At 37.6% G+C, this 18,904-nt stretch overlaps 2 protein-coding genes across 6 annotated transcripts; both read right to left on the reverse strand.

Annotated features, from left to right (window-relative positions):
- Nucleotides 1-1,639: 1,639 nt before the first annotated feature.
- LOC144642361 (uncharacterized) lies at nt 1,640-5,930 on the reverse strand. Its single transcript, XM_078501326.1, has 4 exons — nt 5,799-5,930; nt 3,608-3,971; nt 2,243-2,474; nt 1,640-1,720 (listed from the first exon to the last, which is right to left on the reverse strand). The coding sequence occupies exons 2-4, from the start codon at nt 3,919-3,921 to the stop codon at nt 1,640-1,642; spliced, it is 627 nt and encodes a 208-aa protein (XP_078357452.1). The 5' UTR covers nt 3,922-3,971; nt 5,799-5,930.
- Nucleotides 5,931-6,543: 613 nt separating this feature from the next.
- LOC144644676 (ribitol 5-phosphate transferase FKRP-like) lies at nt 6,544-18,003 on the reverse strand. 5 transcript variants are annotated; one of them, XM_078504210.1, is made up of 4 exons: nt 17,803-18,003; nt 11,990-12,195; nt 8,577-8,929; nt 6,544-7,240 (listed from the first exon to the last, which is right to left on the reverse strand). In XM_078504210.1, the coding sequence occupies exons 3-4, from the start codon at nt 8,888-8,890 to the stop codon at nt 6,814-6,816; spliced, it is 741 nt and encodes a 246-aa protein (XP_078360336.1). In that variant the 5' UTR covers nt 8,891-8,929; nt 11,990-12,195; nt 17,803-18,003; the 3' UTR covers nt 6,544-6,813. The 5 variants fall into 5 exon arrangements, with proteins under 5 accessions (XP_078360336.1, XP_078360335.1, XP_078360333.1 ...); XM_078504209.1 differs by lacking the exon at nt 17,803-18,003 and adding an exon at nt 9,735-9,827 and having other exon boundaries at nt 11,990-13,221; XM_078504207.1 differs by lacking the exon at nt 11,990-12,195 and having other exon boundaries at nt 17,803-18,001.
- Between the last annotated feature and the right edge of the window lie 901 nt (nt 18,004-18,904).

Raw genomic sequence — 18,904 nt, forward strand, 5'->3', positions numbered from 1 at the left:
TCCAATAATCGTGAAAGTTCTATCATGCCTCCGGGCATACTTTATTGCACTCAGTAAAGTAGAAAAATGTCAATAGAATACAAATAAACGACGAAGACGGATAGTCATTAAGATCACAGGTGTAAAAGAGTTCAATTTGATACGAATTTGATTGAAAAATATATCCTTAACATCGTCGCTTTGCACAATGAAGTTGACAGATTGGATCATTGTGAGTCCAAGGTCAACCTTTTTCTGTCTCTATGTTCTTTGATTGTGATATTGCGCCATTCTTAAAATCGGGCGCAAAAACCTGTTGCCCGTAAGGGCGACGAAATATGTTCTTAAAGCAAAAGATTGCTGAGTAAAATAACCTCCACTGACTTGTCAACCCACAAACTGTCGTCTCGAGTTAACCTGCGGTAACATTGCTAAGGAATTCCTGAATCTGTCTTTTTTAATGGTAAAATGATTAATTTTATAGCGGATAAAACCTGGTTTTTACAAGATATATCATTGCACTCACGTGTTTTCTAGTAGGCTACGCTACCGTAACACTGGTGTCAGTTCAAAACCGCGCATTAGAATTTAAAACCCCTAAGCTCGAAGGAAAGTCGGAAGATTTCTGGTTTGTTCATGCATGAATAAGAGGTAAAATGAATTTCTTTATAATCTGACGTAAGCAGTTACCATTACACAAAATTAAAAAAGAAAAAAAGAAACGCAATTTAATTTGTTCCTTTTTTAGAAGGCTTTAGCGTAGCCTAAGCTAGCACTTTTCTAGCACTTTTCTTCGCCTTTTTTTAATTTATCAAAAACATTTTTGTCCAATTTTTGTCAACAATGCATCGTGGCTAGCCTAAACAGGGAATATTTTGGTTATTTTTTAAGAACCATTGTTTGAGCCGAAGTTCAGTTTTGATTCCGTAGCAATGTTACCGCAGGTTAACTCATTTTCATGAGTCAAATGTTTCCATACAGTTTAAAATAAGTCTGGGTCTTAAAAGAAGTTTCTCTTCGATCTGGGTCCGTGCTAAGTCAAGACTCTCAAAGCCAAATCGTACAGTATGGCGTCAGAGGTCATTGAGGGCGACAAATTACTGATCAAAGACAAGAAAAAGACCTGACCAGTAGGGCTAATACTGCTTCTGAAACGATACTTTGTATTGAATAAGGGTAAATGAAAAAGCAGAGAAAAACAGAAATTGTAACACAGTAACTACTAAATCACTGAGTTTGCGGAACAGTTTAAAAAAATGTCAGATTCCAAAACACGAGCACAATTTTGTCTAATTTTTTAACCTAAACTGGAGATCACGGTAAGCTCTGCTATGGTGCAACAGTTGAATATGGGACTAAGCCACTTGTTTTTATTACAACGGTCAACTTATGGATGGCAGCGGAGTTACAAAGTTAAGAAACTATTCATCTACATATATTATTTTCCCGACCAAATACTCTTCAGTTACAGTAACTACGTAAAAACAAATACAAGGACTGGAAAAATGCTTAGTAGTTAACACAATGAAATATTTGGGATCTTTCCTACAATGAGATATCACTGCATATGCAGGGATCAATTCTTTTGGCAGCAGAGGTTTAATATATATGGAATCCTCGCTTTCGCAATTGAGGAAAATAGTCATGGTATTGCGACAGTCTACAAGAACAGGTGGCTTCCTGCGTAATGCGAATCGCGCCACGGGAATGTTTGGCAACTTTGTGGCGGCAACACCGATGTCTGTTTCACAAGGCGGACAACAGAAAAATTAAATGTATTTACTCACGTTACACAGAAGAGATTAAAAGCTCGTTAATACGTGTACGTGCATCCAAGATCGAATTGGAATTTGGAGTGTTGGTTTTTGCGGAGGAAGGCAAACAAGAGAACCTGGGGTAAAACCCTTGCAGCTAGGACGAGAACCAACAACACTCAAACCACATATGGCACCGGACGGGATTCAAACCCGAGCCACACTGGTAAGAGACGAAGAAGGAGGATTAGAAGAAATAAAACTGTTCATTTTTTCGTCGTAAATTTTATTTAAACTCTAATACCACCATGTCATCAGATCCAACATTTAAACTTGTACGGTACACTAAATCTATAAGTGTAGGGATACCTATGTCTAATAAGTTTTTCAGCCTCGCCTGGAACTTTAGCAGTGATATTAAGGAACTTTATTGACTTTCTAGGCTGTATCCATTCAAATGGAAATTTCTCATTTTCGTCCACATATCTGTTAACAAAATCTCTACTAACATCGTCATGGCTGGATAAATCTTTGATGGCGAGCTTTGTACTCCTTCCATAGAATATCCCATCATGCACTGTCCATCGTGTCACATCCACCCACATATTACCGTACCTTGCACGACCAAAATAAGATTCCCCGTAGCCGTAAAATATTTCAAATTTCCTCAGTCTATCTCTGACTTCTTGTGGTTTGTAGAACTCATTGACAAGAAATGCAACATCACCGTCCGTGTCGTAGCTTTAACCCCGGCAAAAGAAAGACAACAAAAATGTTAGGAAGCATTGTAAAAGGGGCTATGTCACGCAGTTTTAGGCAATTTAGGCACTGACCAACTGGTCATAGAATTAACTGAAATATAACAATAACGGCTTAAAACTATAAAATAATTCAAAAGAAACACAGAAAGGCCAAAAAGGGGCATGGGTGGGCAAACTTCGAGAAAATTAAAACGGATTGCGTTCGGGTAAACTTAAAAAACATCGGCCCAAATTTTTTCAACTTTATCTCAGTTTGTATGAAAGTGTCATTTACAATGCTCGAAAATCATCCTTGTTTGTAATGTGGCCGTAATTTTGCCAATAAGACTTATGATCTGCCAATTTAAAGTTTAGAACTCTTAATTCACGAAAATAAATAAAAGTACCCAAAATACCGTGACCTAGCTAGCCCCTTTAACTGACTTGTCACATAAGGTTTGGAATTTGTTAGAGCTTTGTATGCGTTCCGTATAAGGTTGAGAAGTTGAGCAGCTGCACTCAAATTTGTTCTTTTCAATTAGCATCCCAGTAATTTTTTTCATATACATTAGCCATATCGTTTGCAACTGTACGAGGCAGATTATACATGATTATACATACAAGGAAATTACAATAATTTATAATAGATTGGAAAATGGATGGCAATTGGACCAATGAGACCATCCCCCCTCTCCCCTCCCACCAGATACCCCACCGAACTATCTGAATGAACTAGGAAAAAAATCTATAAACACCGATAACAAAATGAAATCGCATTGTCTGTACGCAGGGCAAATGTGAATTATTTGAATAGATGAAACAAATTAAAAGAAAATTACACCGGTCCTCCAAAGCGACCCTGACCACTTCATTTTATGATTACTTCGAAAGTACAATGAGTTTAGCGTCTGGTCTGATTCTTTGTGCAATATATACTTTAACAAAAATTAAATTTGAGAACAAACATTTACCAAAGGTCAAGAGAATACACAGATTTGAAGAAGTGTTCAAATAAACTACTGTGGTTTATGCCAATTTAATCACTTCCACTGCAACTCACTTACAACGTTTTTTTCTTTTTTTTTTTTTTTACAACGCTTTTTCTTTTAAATTAGGGGCATACAAACTATTTACCTCAAAATGTCTCCGCTTCTCAGCGCACCAATCAACGTACCATAGTCCAACCAATATGTTACGTTCATATCTTCAAATATGGTGATCACGTGACGTAGTATGTGACGTAATTTGCCTTGCTCCTGTTTCGTCAGGTAACATTCTTCTTTTTGTATAGGAATCAACCTCAGCAAATTGTACTTTTTGATTACTCCGACTGTAAAAAACATTCCCAGGATTAAGATAAACCATATGACGACAAGGAGGGGCCGTCCGCAACACCTGCTTTGCTGCCGTGGAAGGCAAATCGCGTATAAGCGACACAAGCCACTCATTTGTTTGCTTGCATTGGGTAGCAATCGACCTGGTAATCAATATGGTGACCCTGTAATGTGAATGATTTTTTTTTATTTGTAGCTTGGTATATATATAGCCCTATATTTTAAATTCTCGATAAACTGAAGATGGCATGAGTCATGCCGAAACATGTCTTTCAAAAGTTGTTTCGTATTTTTGAAAATAGCAGGAGCTTACTATTCAACTATCACTGAACGCTGATTTGAAATTCAGCAGAGAACTACGCCTTTTCTCTAATCGCATCGCCTTCCCAGAAGATCAACTTAGACTCCTTTGTTTTTTCCAAATTGCGAATAGTTTCTCTCTCCTCCGAAAAAAGGCGAAAAACACGAAAAATGAAAATTAGGCGGGGAGGGGGGACGACGGAAAGGCTCCGCGCGCTTACTTTTCACCTCTCCCCATTTCCCAGCCCGTACGAAACACGAAAGAGGCCTCTGCGGAGGAGAGAGGAATAGTTGTGCTTCTAAGCCCGTGCCATATTTTTTCAAAGCCTCCTCTAAGCTAAGGTGAGGAGCTCTCCTTTTTCGAGCTTCGCCCGAACAAAGGCTTCAAAGGCTTCAAAGTCTCTGCGACTAGTCCCCTAGTGTGCTGCCGACCTTAACACTCAAACGCCCAAAAACTTCTTGTCGCTCCTATGTCGTTTAGATCAATTGTCTTTAACATACGTATTGTGCGATGCAGTCGTTGCGTCACAAAGCCCACCCATTGCTCATCACTTGAGTTCTCAGTAGCTCGGTGGTTAGAGTGTCCGATTAGTGTAAAGGAACGAAGGTCGTGGGTTCAATCCCATCTATGAACTCAGGCAGAACTTTTTTTTTGAGTTCATCTCCACACGTTATTTCCATTATCATATATTTACTCTGAGAGTGTTAGTTACTGTGTGATGCAGTTAAATGTGTGTTTTTATTGACATAATTCCTAGTGTGACCTGAGTGAGTTTGAATTCAGCGAGGCTTTGGCTAACGTAAGCATACGCGTTAGTTATGATCTAAGTTATATCGACATGTTTTGCTAGTTACCTAAAACAATACATTTCTTGCTTGTTCAAGAAACTACTGATCCAAGTTTCAATGATCTGTTGGGTTTAGAACAATTAACTCGGTATACTGGTTAATTTATTCTTCATTTAAACAAAACCACCAAAATTTAGCAAACGGATCACGAGAAATGATCATACATCTAAGTAAACATAATGTATGCATGGAGAACACCACACGAGTACCTCTAAGTTTCACAACGATCTTTTAAATTGCGTTACGATTACCTTAGTAACGTGTGTATCAGTGTTTCTTGAGTGACTTGCAATTTTAACTCAGGTCACAGCTGTTTCTTTTTTGTTTTCTTTTTTCGTTTTCACTGGCGAATGTCACGATATCTTAAGTCATTTTTTCTAAGGTACCAAAAAAAATGACGTACAAATATTCAAAGAAAACTCAATGTAACAGTTTCAGTTGGTAAGGTTGAAAGACACCGAAGAAGTAACAGTAAACCCATTGCAATCATTCGTCATGAATCAAGGACAACATAATCGGTTTAGTAACTTTGGTATTAAGTTACTAACGGCCTTCGCTTTCTCGCGACATTCACTTAATAAAAAACTTGTGTGAAACTCGAAAATAGCCTTCGTGATTATGGTTTTGCAGTTCTATATGATGGTACAGACCCGTGTTCACTCGTACGTCTTGAAATTCTAAAATGTGTTAGAAATTTGAATGTTAAAATGGTTTACAGAATAATTACTTAGAGAAATAGTAGATCACCCTGACTGCTAATCAACACGCGAATATCGGTTTTGTGAGAAAAACTTTCGCTCCTTGAATTCGCCCTTGGAAAAAAGCAAAAGAAGTAGACTCACCAGTGGCGATAACAGCTAAGAAAGCGAATAGAATAAGACTCTCCATCTTGTCCTTTTTTGTATTTTGTCGTCAGCTTCGCTCTTCTTAGGATTCGTATCTCAAAGAGAGCGCCAATAAAACCAGATTAATTTTCTACCGCTTCTGTAACAAGGCTTACGTCCCGATCTTCAACCAATAAGATTTCAAGAAAATATTCAGATAACAATTACAATCAGCTCAGTTCCTTTTTCGAAGTCAAGGCGACAGATGTAATCGAGCACAAGGTTACGTCACAAAGTTAACCATCGGGAAAATGAAACCATCTTCAGAATTTGGACCACAACACGGTATTAATGTAGGTTTCTTGAAAGCAAAAGCAATTTAGATCGTTTGGTATCACGCTGGCTTCATCCGTGATCGATCTTATTATAATCGGCGTGTGTCAAGCGACAGGTGACGTTCACTCAGACTCTTTTGCTAACTTTTGAAAATTAGGGCAAAATGTTTGAAAATGTTTCTGTTATCTTCTCTACTTTCGTTGGTTCATTAAGAAAAGTCAAAGCTCCACGAAGGTGTCTGGCTGGGAAATTTTAATAAATAAACTGACCACTACAGAATTGTTTGTTTTTAAAATCTCCACTGCCCCCTTGTGGTACTTAACGAAATGTTTGCATGATTCAAGCTCAGTGCAAACACGGCAGGTGATTAACGATGCTCAGAGTCCAAGAGAATTACTTTGTTAATATTCGAAAACCTGAGACAACAGACGGTTGTTATTCAAAACTTTTATTTAAATTCTCCGGTTTTTACAATTTATACCTCATTCTCCCTGTTTTTATCGGTGTTTTTTTTTAATTTGCGTATATTTTAAAGGAAAACGAAAGACTCCATGTGATATTGCCGGAATCGAACCCGGGCCACATTGACAGGAGGCGAAAAAGGAAGAGGAGAAGAAATAAAACTTATATAAAAATAAACGTATGAAAATTATCTTTGTCGTAAATTATATTTAAACTCTGTAATACCACTATGTCATCAGATCCAACATTTAAACTTGTACGGTACACTAAATCTATAAGTGTAGGGATACCTATGTCTAATAAGTTTTTCAGCCTCGTTTGGAACTTTAGCAGTGATATTAAGGAACTTTATTGTCTTTCTAGGCTGTATCCATTGAAATGGAAACTTCTCGTTCTCGTCCCTATATCTATTGACAAAATCCCTGCTAACATCGTCACGATTGGATAGATCTTTGCTAGCGAGCTTTGTACTCCTTCCATCGAATATCCCATCATGCACTGTCCATCTTGTCACATCCACCCACATGGTACCGTATTTTGCACGACTAAAATAAGATTCCCCGTAGCCGTAAATGATTTCAAATTCCCGCAGTCTATCTCTGACTTCTTGTGGTTTGTAGTACTCATTGACAAGAAATGCAACATCACCGTCCGTGTCGTAACTTTAAACCGGCAAAAGAAAGGCAAAACAAAAATGTCAAGAAGCATATAGAGAATCCATATTAAAAGACGGGACACTCGTCTCAGACGGAATTCTGCGAGACAAAATACCATCTAATAGTAGAGGACGGTAAAACCGTCCTAAAATCACGACCAGTATAAATTGAAGACGATAAAGTGAGAAGTGTAAATGGGTTAGTGAAGAAGGAGAACAGGACGAGTATTAGGCCAGGTTACCCTGTTTTTCTAGTTCCAGTCTTTTTTCCGTGTGAAAAGCAAAAAGCCCGTCCTGATTTCCTCGTCTACGTAAGGTGAATTTAAGACGGTTTACCGTCTTAGACGAGTATCCCGTCTGACCTTTTCGCCGTTTTAGACATGAAATTGGATGGATAAATTTGAGACGGGAAACTCGCTTTTCACCGGATTCATATCAGACGAGTTTTACGTTTTAAGACGAGTTCCGTCTGAGACGGTTTTCCGTCCGTAACAAGAATTCGGCTATTGTTAACAAATTGAGAATTGTTACATAAGGCTTGGTATTTAGAAAGCTTTGTACACGTTCCGACACAAGGTTGAGAAGTTAAGCTTAGCAGTAGGACAAAATTCGTTCTTTTTATGTGTTCAATTTTTATCTGCTTTTCAAAAAGCACCCCAGTAATTTTGTTTATATAGATTAGCCATATAGTAAATCCAGTTGTATAAGGGAGATCATATATGATTATACAGCAAAGAAACTACAATAATTAATAAAAGTTTGGTAAATTGATGGCAATTGGACCAATGAGACCATCCGACCCGGTGTAACCCACGGTACACTACTGTCCTAACTGAAACAAAATGAAATCTCACTGTCTGTACGCAGGGCAAATGAAAATTATTTGAATAGATGAAACAAATTAAAAAAATTACACCGGTCTTTGAAAATGATGCTGGCCACCTTACTTTGTGATGACTCTCCCTTAGAGGGTACACTATACACCGCAATGTATTATTTTATTTACACCCCAGTTTCTGAAATTTGTCACAAACATTTAATGCCAAAGGTCAAGAAATTAACCGAATTAAAAAATTTAATGTCCAAACCCACAAATCAGGTAAATCGGTGTGGTGATATACACCCCTTCATAAAATAAGTAAAACATGTGTTCTGTTAAACATTTCAGTACTTTAATGGATTGCAGCTGCACAGTATCAACGAATGTCAGTGCTGTCTTCATAAACATAGACTAGATTTATGTGTTTCATTTTAATTTAACCAGATCCACTGCAACTCGCCCACAACGCTTCTTTCACACAACGCTTTTCTTCGTTTATATCAGAAACAGAAAAAATATTTACCTTAGAATGTCTCCGCTTTTCAGGGCGCCAATCAACGTACCATAGTCCAACCAATATGTAACGTTCATATCGTCAAATATGGTAATGACGTGACGTAGTATGTGACGTAATTGGTCTTGCTCCTGTTTCGTCAGGTAACATTCTTCCTTTTGTAAAGGAATTAACCTCAGCAAATTGTACTTCTTAATTACTCCGATTGTAAGAAACATTCCCAGGATTACGATAATCCATATGACGACGAGAAGAGGCCGTCCACAACACCTGCTTCGCTGCCGTGGAAGGCAAATCGTGAATAAGCTACGGACGCCAATCATTAGTTTGCTTGGGTAGCAATCGACCTGGTAATGGTGAACCTGTAATGTGATGAAAATTTGATCAACTTTTACTTGACAAAGTGAAGTGACATTTAAGAATTTTGTTTTGCCATAACTCGGTACTAAAGAATTGAGAATTAGAGTCTGCCTCACAAGGTTAATCGAACCAAATCGATTTTTTTTTTGCACTAAATTTCATTTTTTGGGCTGTTTACTGACAACAGATGTACCCCACTTACACCCTCGCGAAGTTGATTTGTACCAGCCACAAAAAATGACAAAACCGTACATAGACATTTTACCAACGGTCTATTATTTTATTTACAAAGAAACCTTGTGCTACTGTGCTAAGCCTGTTAAACTATCACTGAAGGCTGGTTTGGAATCCAGCAGAGAATTATGCCTTCTTTGTTTTGTTTGTTATTTGTTCCATTACACTACATCTGCCTGTCACATTCTAGTCTCACTCGCAGCCGTTTTTAGTGTCGGGTTCATACGTAAGATGGTATAGTATAATGCAGAAATTATAACTTCACAAACTCTTGTGTTTTGTTGTCTGTATACAGTATATATCATAGCATAGAGTAAAAAGACACTAAATCAACTGCTCGGATTGACCTTTGTGAAGAAAAATTCATGAAGAACAAACAAAAATGAACATAAAAATTTCAAACATGTATCAAAAGTGTTTGTTTAAGATTTCGATAGCCTGCGAATATTACAGCCGCCTCCCTTCGTCCCCGGCCGTTTTAAGGCCGGAAGCGAAGATAGGGGCCGGATTCGCAGTTAAAGATTTCGAGTGCGGTTTAATTAATGTTCCGATTCATTGACCGTAAATTAGTACCTGATGTTTTGTTCACTTGTGAGATCATGACCGTGACCGTGTAATAAGTGTTGAACTGTATTTTTTCAACCTCTGCTGGAGTCTTTTGTAACGCTGTTAACTACATGCATATATTGTTTTGAAAATGATTGAAACTAAAGTTGTCCGACGTTTCGATGTTATTTACATCATTTTCAAGGTAAAATGTTGTATCGTGACGTGCATAATTATAAATTAGTTTGTGGAAATAATAGACATTTGCTGCATGGTTATGTAAATAGTTTCGCGCGGATGGAGTCAGTTTGCACGTTTAAAGTTGGCTTTAGGTCTTGAATAATTAGCATTTCGTTGATGAGACAATCGAATTTGCTGCGGCATTTCTTTAAAACTGAGAAGTTGTTAATAGGGTTTTCCGATTAAACGGAAATGGAACGACTTTTTCCGCCTGTTATAGCTAATTAGATGCAAAGTACCGTTTGTTTCAATTTGTACAATGGAATTTCAGTTGTTATTCATTGTTTACGAGTAGATTAAATTAGCAATCCTTGCAGTAAATACAATGTCTCGTGGTGGAATGCAAACTATATTCTTTTTAAACTGCTTGAAAGTCAAGATACAACGTTTACGTATCACAGTTTTCCCAGAAAAATATATTGAAAACAGCAGTATATTTTCTGAGACAACTGAAGAAAAATGTTTTTAGGTGGCAAAGTATCCATGGTGTAAAAAAATATTTACTGAAAGGAGGCGGCTTTATAATCGCATACGTAAAAGCCTGTGAAACCTGTGAAACTCACAAGTAACGTAAAACAAAGAACGCCAAGACAACAAAGAACCTCGAAACAATAAAAAGCAGGAAAACAATAGCCCCCAAAACAAAGAAACATTTTACAAGTTCCTACACCAGAGTAACCCCAAACATTAACGAACATGAAAGTTTTCGCAGCATAGCTTTTTCACAACGTATTTTCTATCCAAACAGTTGCCATTTGTGGAACTTCACACTTCTCCAAGGTTTTGCAACCTGCTTTTTGCCACCAAATAAATAGAAAGATGGGAGTTGAAAATGAGGCGGTATCTTTTTGTTCTATTGTTTTCTTTTCATTTGCACATAAAAATTCCATGGGTAAACATCACATATCACCTTTTTTGTCACACCTTAGGAGTTTACAACAGTTGAACATCACACGTATCTTGTTTTCTATCTTGCCTTTTGTTTCAGAACTAATTCTTCTTTCTTTCGAAACTGTGGCCATGTCAAAGGGACTGACTGCCCTCAGATATGTCATTTGACGAGAGCAATACCTTTTTGAGAGCTGCACTGGTGATATTACACTGCCCTCGAGCAGTGGACAACACACGCGGAAGAAAAAGCTACCAAAGCGTAAAATGTCAAATCATCGATACACACCTATCGAAGATATGATGATTGTGCAGGCTGTTGAGAAATGTGAACCACATTTTACTATATTGGTAATAGCTCTTTATAATGAAAAGTAGATCGCGCAAAATTTAAGATTTCCTGATTTCGAGTTTTCTGTTTACCGTTATTACGAAATCCTAGAGCAATAACTGGTGTAACTTTTATGTCAATCCGATGAAGGGAAATTTTTGGTTTGGTCCCGAAAAAACTGATGAACACAATCCCAAACTTGACGACAACATCAATTTCTTCTGGGATAGCTTTTGACATTTTAGACTACCGTAGAATCCCACTTTCCTGAGGGATAGTAAAACAGAGAAAACAAGCCAGCAGATTAATGTACTTTTAATGGGTTAACTAACTGAATTTAATAAGATTTTCAATAGGCGGAAAAATGTGTTCCTTTTAAGTGAATTTTCCGCTAAATCGGAAAACCCTAATTGGTCTTATTTTTCACATGGCTCGTTTTCCTTTGATCTTCCAAGCTGATTATATTGAATAAACCCCGCTAATTAGCAACTATCTGAAAAGCTGGTGGCGGCTTTGATTGTAACAGGGGAGAGCGGGGCTGATATCTAATATTCCCCTAGGGGAATATTAGAGTTGATAATCCCCTGGGGGAATATTACGGTAATATTCCCCTCGTAGCAAAGCCACAAGCCTCGCATTACAAACAAAACCACAACTTTACTTTATGATTTATTTTACCTTGACTGTTGTTACATTTTAAATACTACTGAGCAATTGCTTAATTGAAAATACGACAAATGCGTTCCGGAACTCTTGCCTCGACGTTTGCTTTATTCCGTTCGGTTGCTAACCCATTCCAAACATTCAAACACCTTAAGGTTACCTTTTTTAGTGTTCTTCGGGATCCTTTCACTGTTCCTGACCAGCAGCTCTTTAATTTGCCATCTTCGACGATGATATCTCTAGCCTCTTCGACGTTTTCTTCCCATTTGTTTCTACCTGGTTAAAGCTAAACAACCCTTCTGTAAACAACCTTTCTGTCGCCTCCTTAATGCTTAACTGAGCGTTTTTGTAGTCCTCTTCCAGATTCTGAGAGGATAGCAATTTCTTCAAGTTATTGCCTGGATTTGTCGCAAAATAAGAACTTTTCTTCGCAGACTCACTCACCTCTGCCAACTTTGCAGTAAAGTGGTTAAAAAAGGTGGTTACAAAGTTGTCGGAACTATTAGGCAATTACAAAATCCCAATGCGTACTTTCGGAATCTTTAATCTATTGTAAAGCTTGTTTGGCAAGCATATTGATTGTTTTGGTCGGCGTATCAAAAAAGGAAAAAATAACCTGTTTATTATAAAATTTAACAATGTGGAAACCCCAGTGCGTCTTTTCGGAACCTTTTTCCTTTTGTTAAGTGTGTGTCGGGAAAACACATTCAGCGTACCTACATCAAAACAACGAAAAAAAAAATGTTTCTTATTGTTTTAAGCCACTGTTGATTCCTCGCCCATGTGAAAAATAAGCCGGTTTTTTTTGCACAGTCTACGGACTAAATTTCATTTTTTGGGCCGTTTACTGACAACAGATGTATCCCACTTACACCCTCGCGAAGTTGATTTGTACCAGCCACAAAAAATGACAAAACCTTACATAGACATTTTACCAACGGTCTATTATTTTATTTACAAAGAAACCTTGTGCTACTGTGCTAAGCCTGTTAAACTATCACTGAGGGCTGGTTTGGAATCCACCAGAGAATTATGCCTTCTTTGTTTTGTTTGTTATTTGTTCCATTACACTACATCTGCCTGTCACATTCTAGTCTCACTCGCAGCCGTTTTTAGTGTCGTGTTCATACGTAAGATGGTATAGTATAATGCAGAAATTATAACTTCACAAACTCTTGTGTTTTGTTGTCTGTATACAGTATATATCATAGAGTAAAAAGACACTAAATCAACTGCTCGGATTGACCTTTGTGAAGAAAAAATCATGAAGAACAAACAAAAATGAACACAAAAATTTCCAACATGTATCAAAAGTGTTTGTTTAATATTTCGATAGCCTGCGAATATTACAGCCACCTCTCTTCGTTCCCGGCCGGTTTGAGGTCGGAAGCGAAGATAGGGGCCGGATTCGCAGTTAAAGATTTCGAGTGCGGTTTAATTAATGTTCCGATTCATTGACCGTAAATTAGTACCTGATGTTTTGTTCACTTGTGAGATCATGACCGTGACCGTGTACAGTCAACTCTCGCCTTGCAGACACCCCGCTATTGCGGACACTCGCTATTACGGACAAAATCCTGATCCCCGGGGAATAAGGTTTGACTGGAAATGACTCCCGCTATTACGGACTCTCACTATAACGGACACTAAACGACGCCCCGAGCGTGTCCGCTATAACGAGAGTTGACTGTAATAAGTGTTGAACTGTATTTTCAACCTCTGCTGGAGTCTTTTGTAACGCTGTTAACTACAAGCATATATTGTTTTGAAAATGATTGAAACTAAAGTTGTCCGACGTTTCGATGTAACTTACATCATTATCAAGGTAAAATGTTGTATCGTGACGTGCATAATTATAAATTAGTTTGTGGAAATAATAGGTATTTGCTGCATGGTTATGTAAATAGTTTCGCGCGGATGGAGTCAGTTTGCACGTTTAAAGTTGGCTTTAGGTCATGAATAATTAACATTCCGTTGATGAGACAATCGAATTTGCTGCGGCATTTCTTTGAAACGGAGAAGTTGTTAATTGGTCTTAATTAGCTCCGGTTTTGAGATCCGGCCGTGCGTGTTTAACATGTGCTTTCCAATTGATGAATTCCGAGAACTGTGTTCGGCAACACGTTGGTGCAAGTGTCGGTTTGTAACACGTTGGTTATGTCGTTATGTCCATGTCCTTATGTTGCTAGTTGCTAGTGTGAACCAGGCCTTTTACACCTGATTGAAGAATCGTTGACCCATGAGAAGCCTAAACCGTGAACGATGCGACCCAAAAGTTTACTAGGAAATCGGAAAGAATAATCGTCGTATGTGACTGAATAAACTTGGTACTTGGTAATAGGATAGGTTAAATGAATCATAAATCATGCTCCTCTCAAAGAAAGACAATGCCTTGATTATCAATATTACCGTACCCAAATTCGCAAGTAGCCAATCAGAAGCGCGATCTACTGTCCTGATATCCTACGATATCAAGTCACTGACCTGATATGCCACCATAACACGGTCACTTTGAAGTAAAGAAGTGTTACCGTACAATGAATTGAAAAGAGGTTTTCCCAATAAAACAGAACCTCGGTATTAGCTGGTGTTTGGCGGTTGTAAGTATAAGCACAGGCGACCCAAGCTCACAATTAGAGGAATTAAAATATTTAACATAATTCTCTTTTGTAACCGTATGCGAAACGTGACTCTCGACCGGCAGCATATGGAGGTGTTGTGTTACAACGGTTCTCATTTATAAAGGTTTGTATGGGAGAATACGCTTTCGAATTTATAGCTAAATATAATGAGATTCGAATCAACAAGTTTTTGGAAGTTGACTGTATAATAAAATTGAACGCTAAGAAATTTGAACGACGTTTCGACCGTTCGACGGTCATTTTCAAGTTAGGTGTTTGAATAAAATTACATGTGTAAATATAGTAAAAGCGCTAAAATATGTACATACAAACAATAGACAATAGGAATAAAAAGGCTAAAAATGGCTAAAAAATAACTTTGTGCGAATGACATGCATAGTTGTACAAGATATAATTAAAAAAAAACGTAAAGCAAGCGAATAAGACAACGAGAATAAGAACATTAAAATACCTAAAAATATCTAAACAAATAATTTCGCGCGGATCGAGTCACTCTGTTTGTTAAGTTTTGGTTTCAGAAGTCTAATAAAAAGCATTTCAAAAATCAAACAGTCAAGCTTGCTTTGGCACTTCCTTAAAATCTTAAAGTTCTTCTCGATGTTGTGTGGCTCCTTTCCATGTTGTTCTTTCACGTGATGTCCGATAGACGATCCTTTGTGTTCTTCGATGCGCTGGTGCAAGTGTCGACAAGAATAGCCGACGTAATCTGCATCACACAGACCACACTTATAATAATAAACAGCGCTTTGTTGGTTTACGATGGGCGGTTTCTGTTCCTTCACTTTAATTGTGTCTTTGATCTTACGGCTGGTGTAAACTGGACGGATCTCGGTGTTTATCTTTCGGCTGAGATCGTTTGATTTTTGATTTTTTGATGTTTGATTTTTGAAATGCTTTTTATTAGACTTCTGAAACCAAAACTTAACAAACAGAGTGACTCGATCCGCGCGAAATTATTTGTTTAGATATTTTTAGGTATTTTAATGTTCTTATTCTCGTTGTCTTATTCGCTTGCTTTACGTTTTTTTTTTTAATTATATCTTGTACAACTATGCATGTCATTCGCACAAAGTTATTTTTTAGCCATTTTTAGCCTTTTTATTCCTATTGTCTATTGTTTGTATGTACATATTTTAGCGCTTTTACTATATTTACACATGTAATTTTATTCAAACACCTAACTTGAAAATGACCGTCGAACGGTCGAAACGTCGTTCAAATTTCTTAGCGTTCAATTTTATTATACAATATAATGAGATTTTGAAAAATTGCATAACTCGCTTAAAACGCCTCGGATCGGCCTGAGAACCGAGATAACAACAGACATAACGACAGGACATTGAGGTAAGTTGATTTTATTGTCAAAATCTCATTATATTTAGCTATAAATTCGAAAGCGTATTCTCCCATACAAACCTTTATAAATGAGAACCGTTGTAACACAACACCTCCATATGCTGCCGGTCGAGAGTCACGTTTCGCATACGGTTACAAAAGAGAATTATGTTAAATGTTTTAATTCCTCTAATTGTGAGCTTGGGCCGCCTGTGGTACAAGGAGAAAAACTTTCCCGCCAAAACTAAACTTGAGCGCACTCGCCAACTGCACGATGTTTACCGACGAGTACTGAGACATTCACTGACTGGGACAATAAAGTCGGAATTTTTACATTTTTCGCTAAATTTAGATTTTGAAAATTTAGAGAATGAAACTCCAACCAAACGAGTGGGAAAAAGGCAGAAGAGGAACTTGTTAAAAGTGTTGAAGACCAAAAAAGGATCAATACAAGCAGGTCAATTTGTACTACGTACCTCAGCTGACAAGCATGGCTTCAATAGAGCGGTAAATATAACCGGAGTTTTACCTGAATTTGGGTACGGTAAATACCTAATCGTACCTTTTTGGTACGCTTCGGCGTCATATCAGGCTCGTTTGGTCTCGCCATGGGTATTTTGGCTCGACCAAACTCGCCTGATATGACGCCGAAGCGTACCAAAAAGGTACGATTAGGTATAAATAGGAACATTACTAAGCTTACCAATGCTGTCTACCAGGAGTACCACTGGGTCATATCGTTCATGGTTTATATTGTTTATATGCTTTTCACATGGTCAACGTTTCTTCACCCAAGTGTATATGTATAGGGCAAGTGATTATGTTAATAAAGTCTGAGAGGTATGGCCTGGGTGGGTAAACCTGCCATTGCGTGTTCAGTTTTCCATACCGATATCATTTTTCTGCAAGACGGCGAAAAAACGGGGAAAATTCAAAGAAAAATTGCACCAGATGATTTTTTAATACCTACCTAACTTTAGCATATGATTCATAAACAACGTTGAAGTTAAATTTTATGAAAGTCATTTGACATTGAAATCTCTGAAATTTAAATTCAAGTTCTGTATTTTGCCATACATCTGCAATATTTTCATGATCTTTCAATACGGCGGATTTGCTCGTAGAGGTCAATGAAAGGCGATGTGATAAACAATTAGTGATTCGCGATATTGGCGAAAATATTCACTGTGCCTTCCGTGCCACTTTAAGGACGAGGAAAGAGTATAAGTTGAGTTGTTTATTGAATGTCGATTCGGTAATAAAATTTAACGCTGAAAAGTCACGACGTTTCGACCTCCCCGAGGTCATTTTCAAATGCGAGTAACAATACAAAATTAGCATAAAAAATAGTAAAATAGTAAAACAGGCAAAAATGTCACGAACGCTAAAATGCGATAAAATATGTAAAAAATAAGTGACAAAATATTTATGAAATTAAAAGGTTAAAACAACTTCGGAAACACTTGTCACTTAATAAAATTTTTACATATTTTATCGGCATATCGCATTTTTAAAAGCGTTCGTGACATTTTTGCATGTTTTACTATTTTAATATTTTTATGCTAATTTTGTATTGTTTATATTCGCACTTGACCTCGGAGCGAAAAACTTAGCGTTGAGTTTAATTAGTAAAATGATGGTGATAAAATTTTCACACATGCCGCTTTTTGAATCAGTCGACGAGAAGCCGAGTGACTTATTCTGCTTATTAAATATTCATATCAACAATAATATGTTCGATTTCACTTTCATTCGGATAAAAACCGAACGCCGCAATGCAGCGAAAAAAGCGAAAAGATTGACTTCGAGCGAAAAAGTCGCTTGTCTACAGAGCTGGTCAAATGTTCAACGCCATGTCGAATTAAATCTAATTCAGATACGACCGATATGTGTTCAATAGATCGAAAACGCTTGTCCAACAGTGACAATCTTTACTTCATTACACTCGCTGAAATAGTTTCACGGATTAAATTCATAAACTGTATACCACACGTACCTTCAATCAGATCCACGTAGCAAACATCTGAGGTTTTATCCAGTTATTTCAGGGAGGATAATTACACTAACAGGATAAGGCAGAAAATTTGCATTCATCGCACACGAATCGATTTGAATCACTGGGTTGCGTGATCAATCTTTCTTGGTGCTGACCAAAAGGAAAGCGGGCTCCTGGGACGGGTTCATTGCGTGACTGCCTTGCGAACTTTAGGCCAATTGCGAACTGGAGCGTGAAATTCGGAAAACTGGACAGCCCTTTTAACGAAAATTTTGCATTTAAATAATGTATACTATACGCTCTAATCCAGCTGTTAAGAAAATGCATGCGGTTGAGGTATTTTTAAGGATTATTTGGCCAACTTTCAATGGAAATAAGAAATTTGTTTCAATTTTCTATAGTCAAGTCTTTTTCCCTTCCTCTTACTCACCCCCTCCCCCAAACTCCCTCGCTCCATTTACTTTTGGTATCTACCGTACTTTACTATTTGAATTCTGACTCGAAGAACAGATGTGATCTAGCTTTTCATTGTGCTATCTAAAGGAAGTTTGCCGGAGGACATCATTAACCCTATTCAGACCGGGCTTTTTTTGGTCTTTTCAGACCGGGGGGGGGGGGGCGGATTCCGCCCCCCCCCCCCCTCCGTAACTTCCAGAATATTTAAGCAATCACAATGAAACATACAGGATATATAGTATGTCCCAAAATCTATCTTTTGGCATATGTCACGTGGGACGATGACGTCACATCACGTGACAATTACATCATAATGTCAAAACAGCCGCCATCTTGGATCCGCCATCTTGGTTTTCGAAATTTTGCCAAAACGTCAGAAAACCGCCCAAAATTACTGGAAAATACTCAAAACCAATAAAAATGTGCTTAAAACCCGTAAACAGGTGAAATAACTGATTTAAAGTTATTTTTCATTAATAGAAAAACGAAAATTACAAATTTGGGAAAACATGCCTGTCAAAATGCCGTTGCCATGGTGACGTCAAGTTCCTGACACAACAACCTACCCTACCAAATTATTCCCAGATAAATTTTAGATAAAGTCGCAAAGTTTGGCAGCGTTTGGTTGAATATTAAAAAAGTTATA

Source organism: Oculina patagonica, chromosome 2 (genome assembly GCF_052425735.1).
Source record: "Oculina patagonica isolate OP01 chromosome 2, crgOcupat, whole genome shotgun sequence".
Classification (NCBI taxonomy): Eukaryota; Metazoa; Cnidaria; class Anthozoa; order Scleractinia; family Oculinidae; genus Oculina; species Oculina patagonica.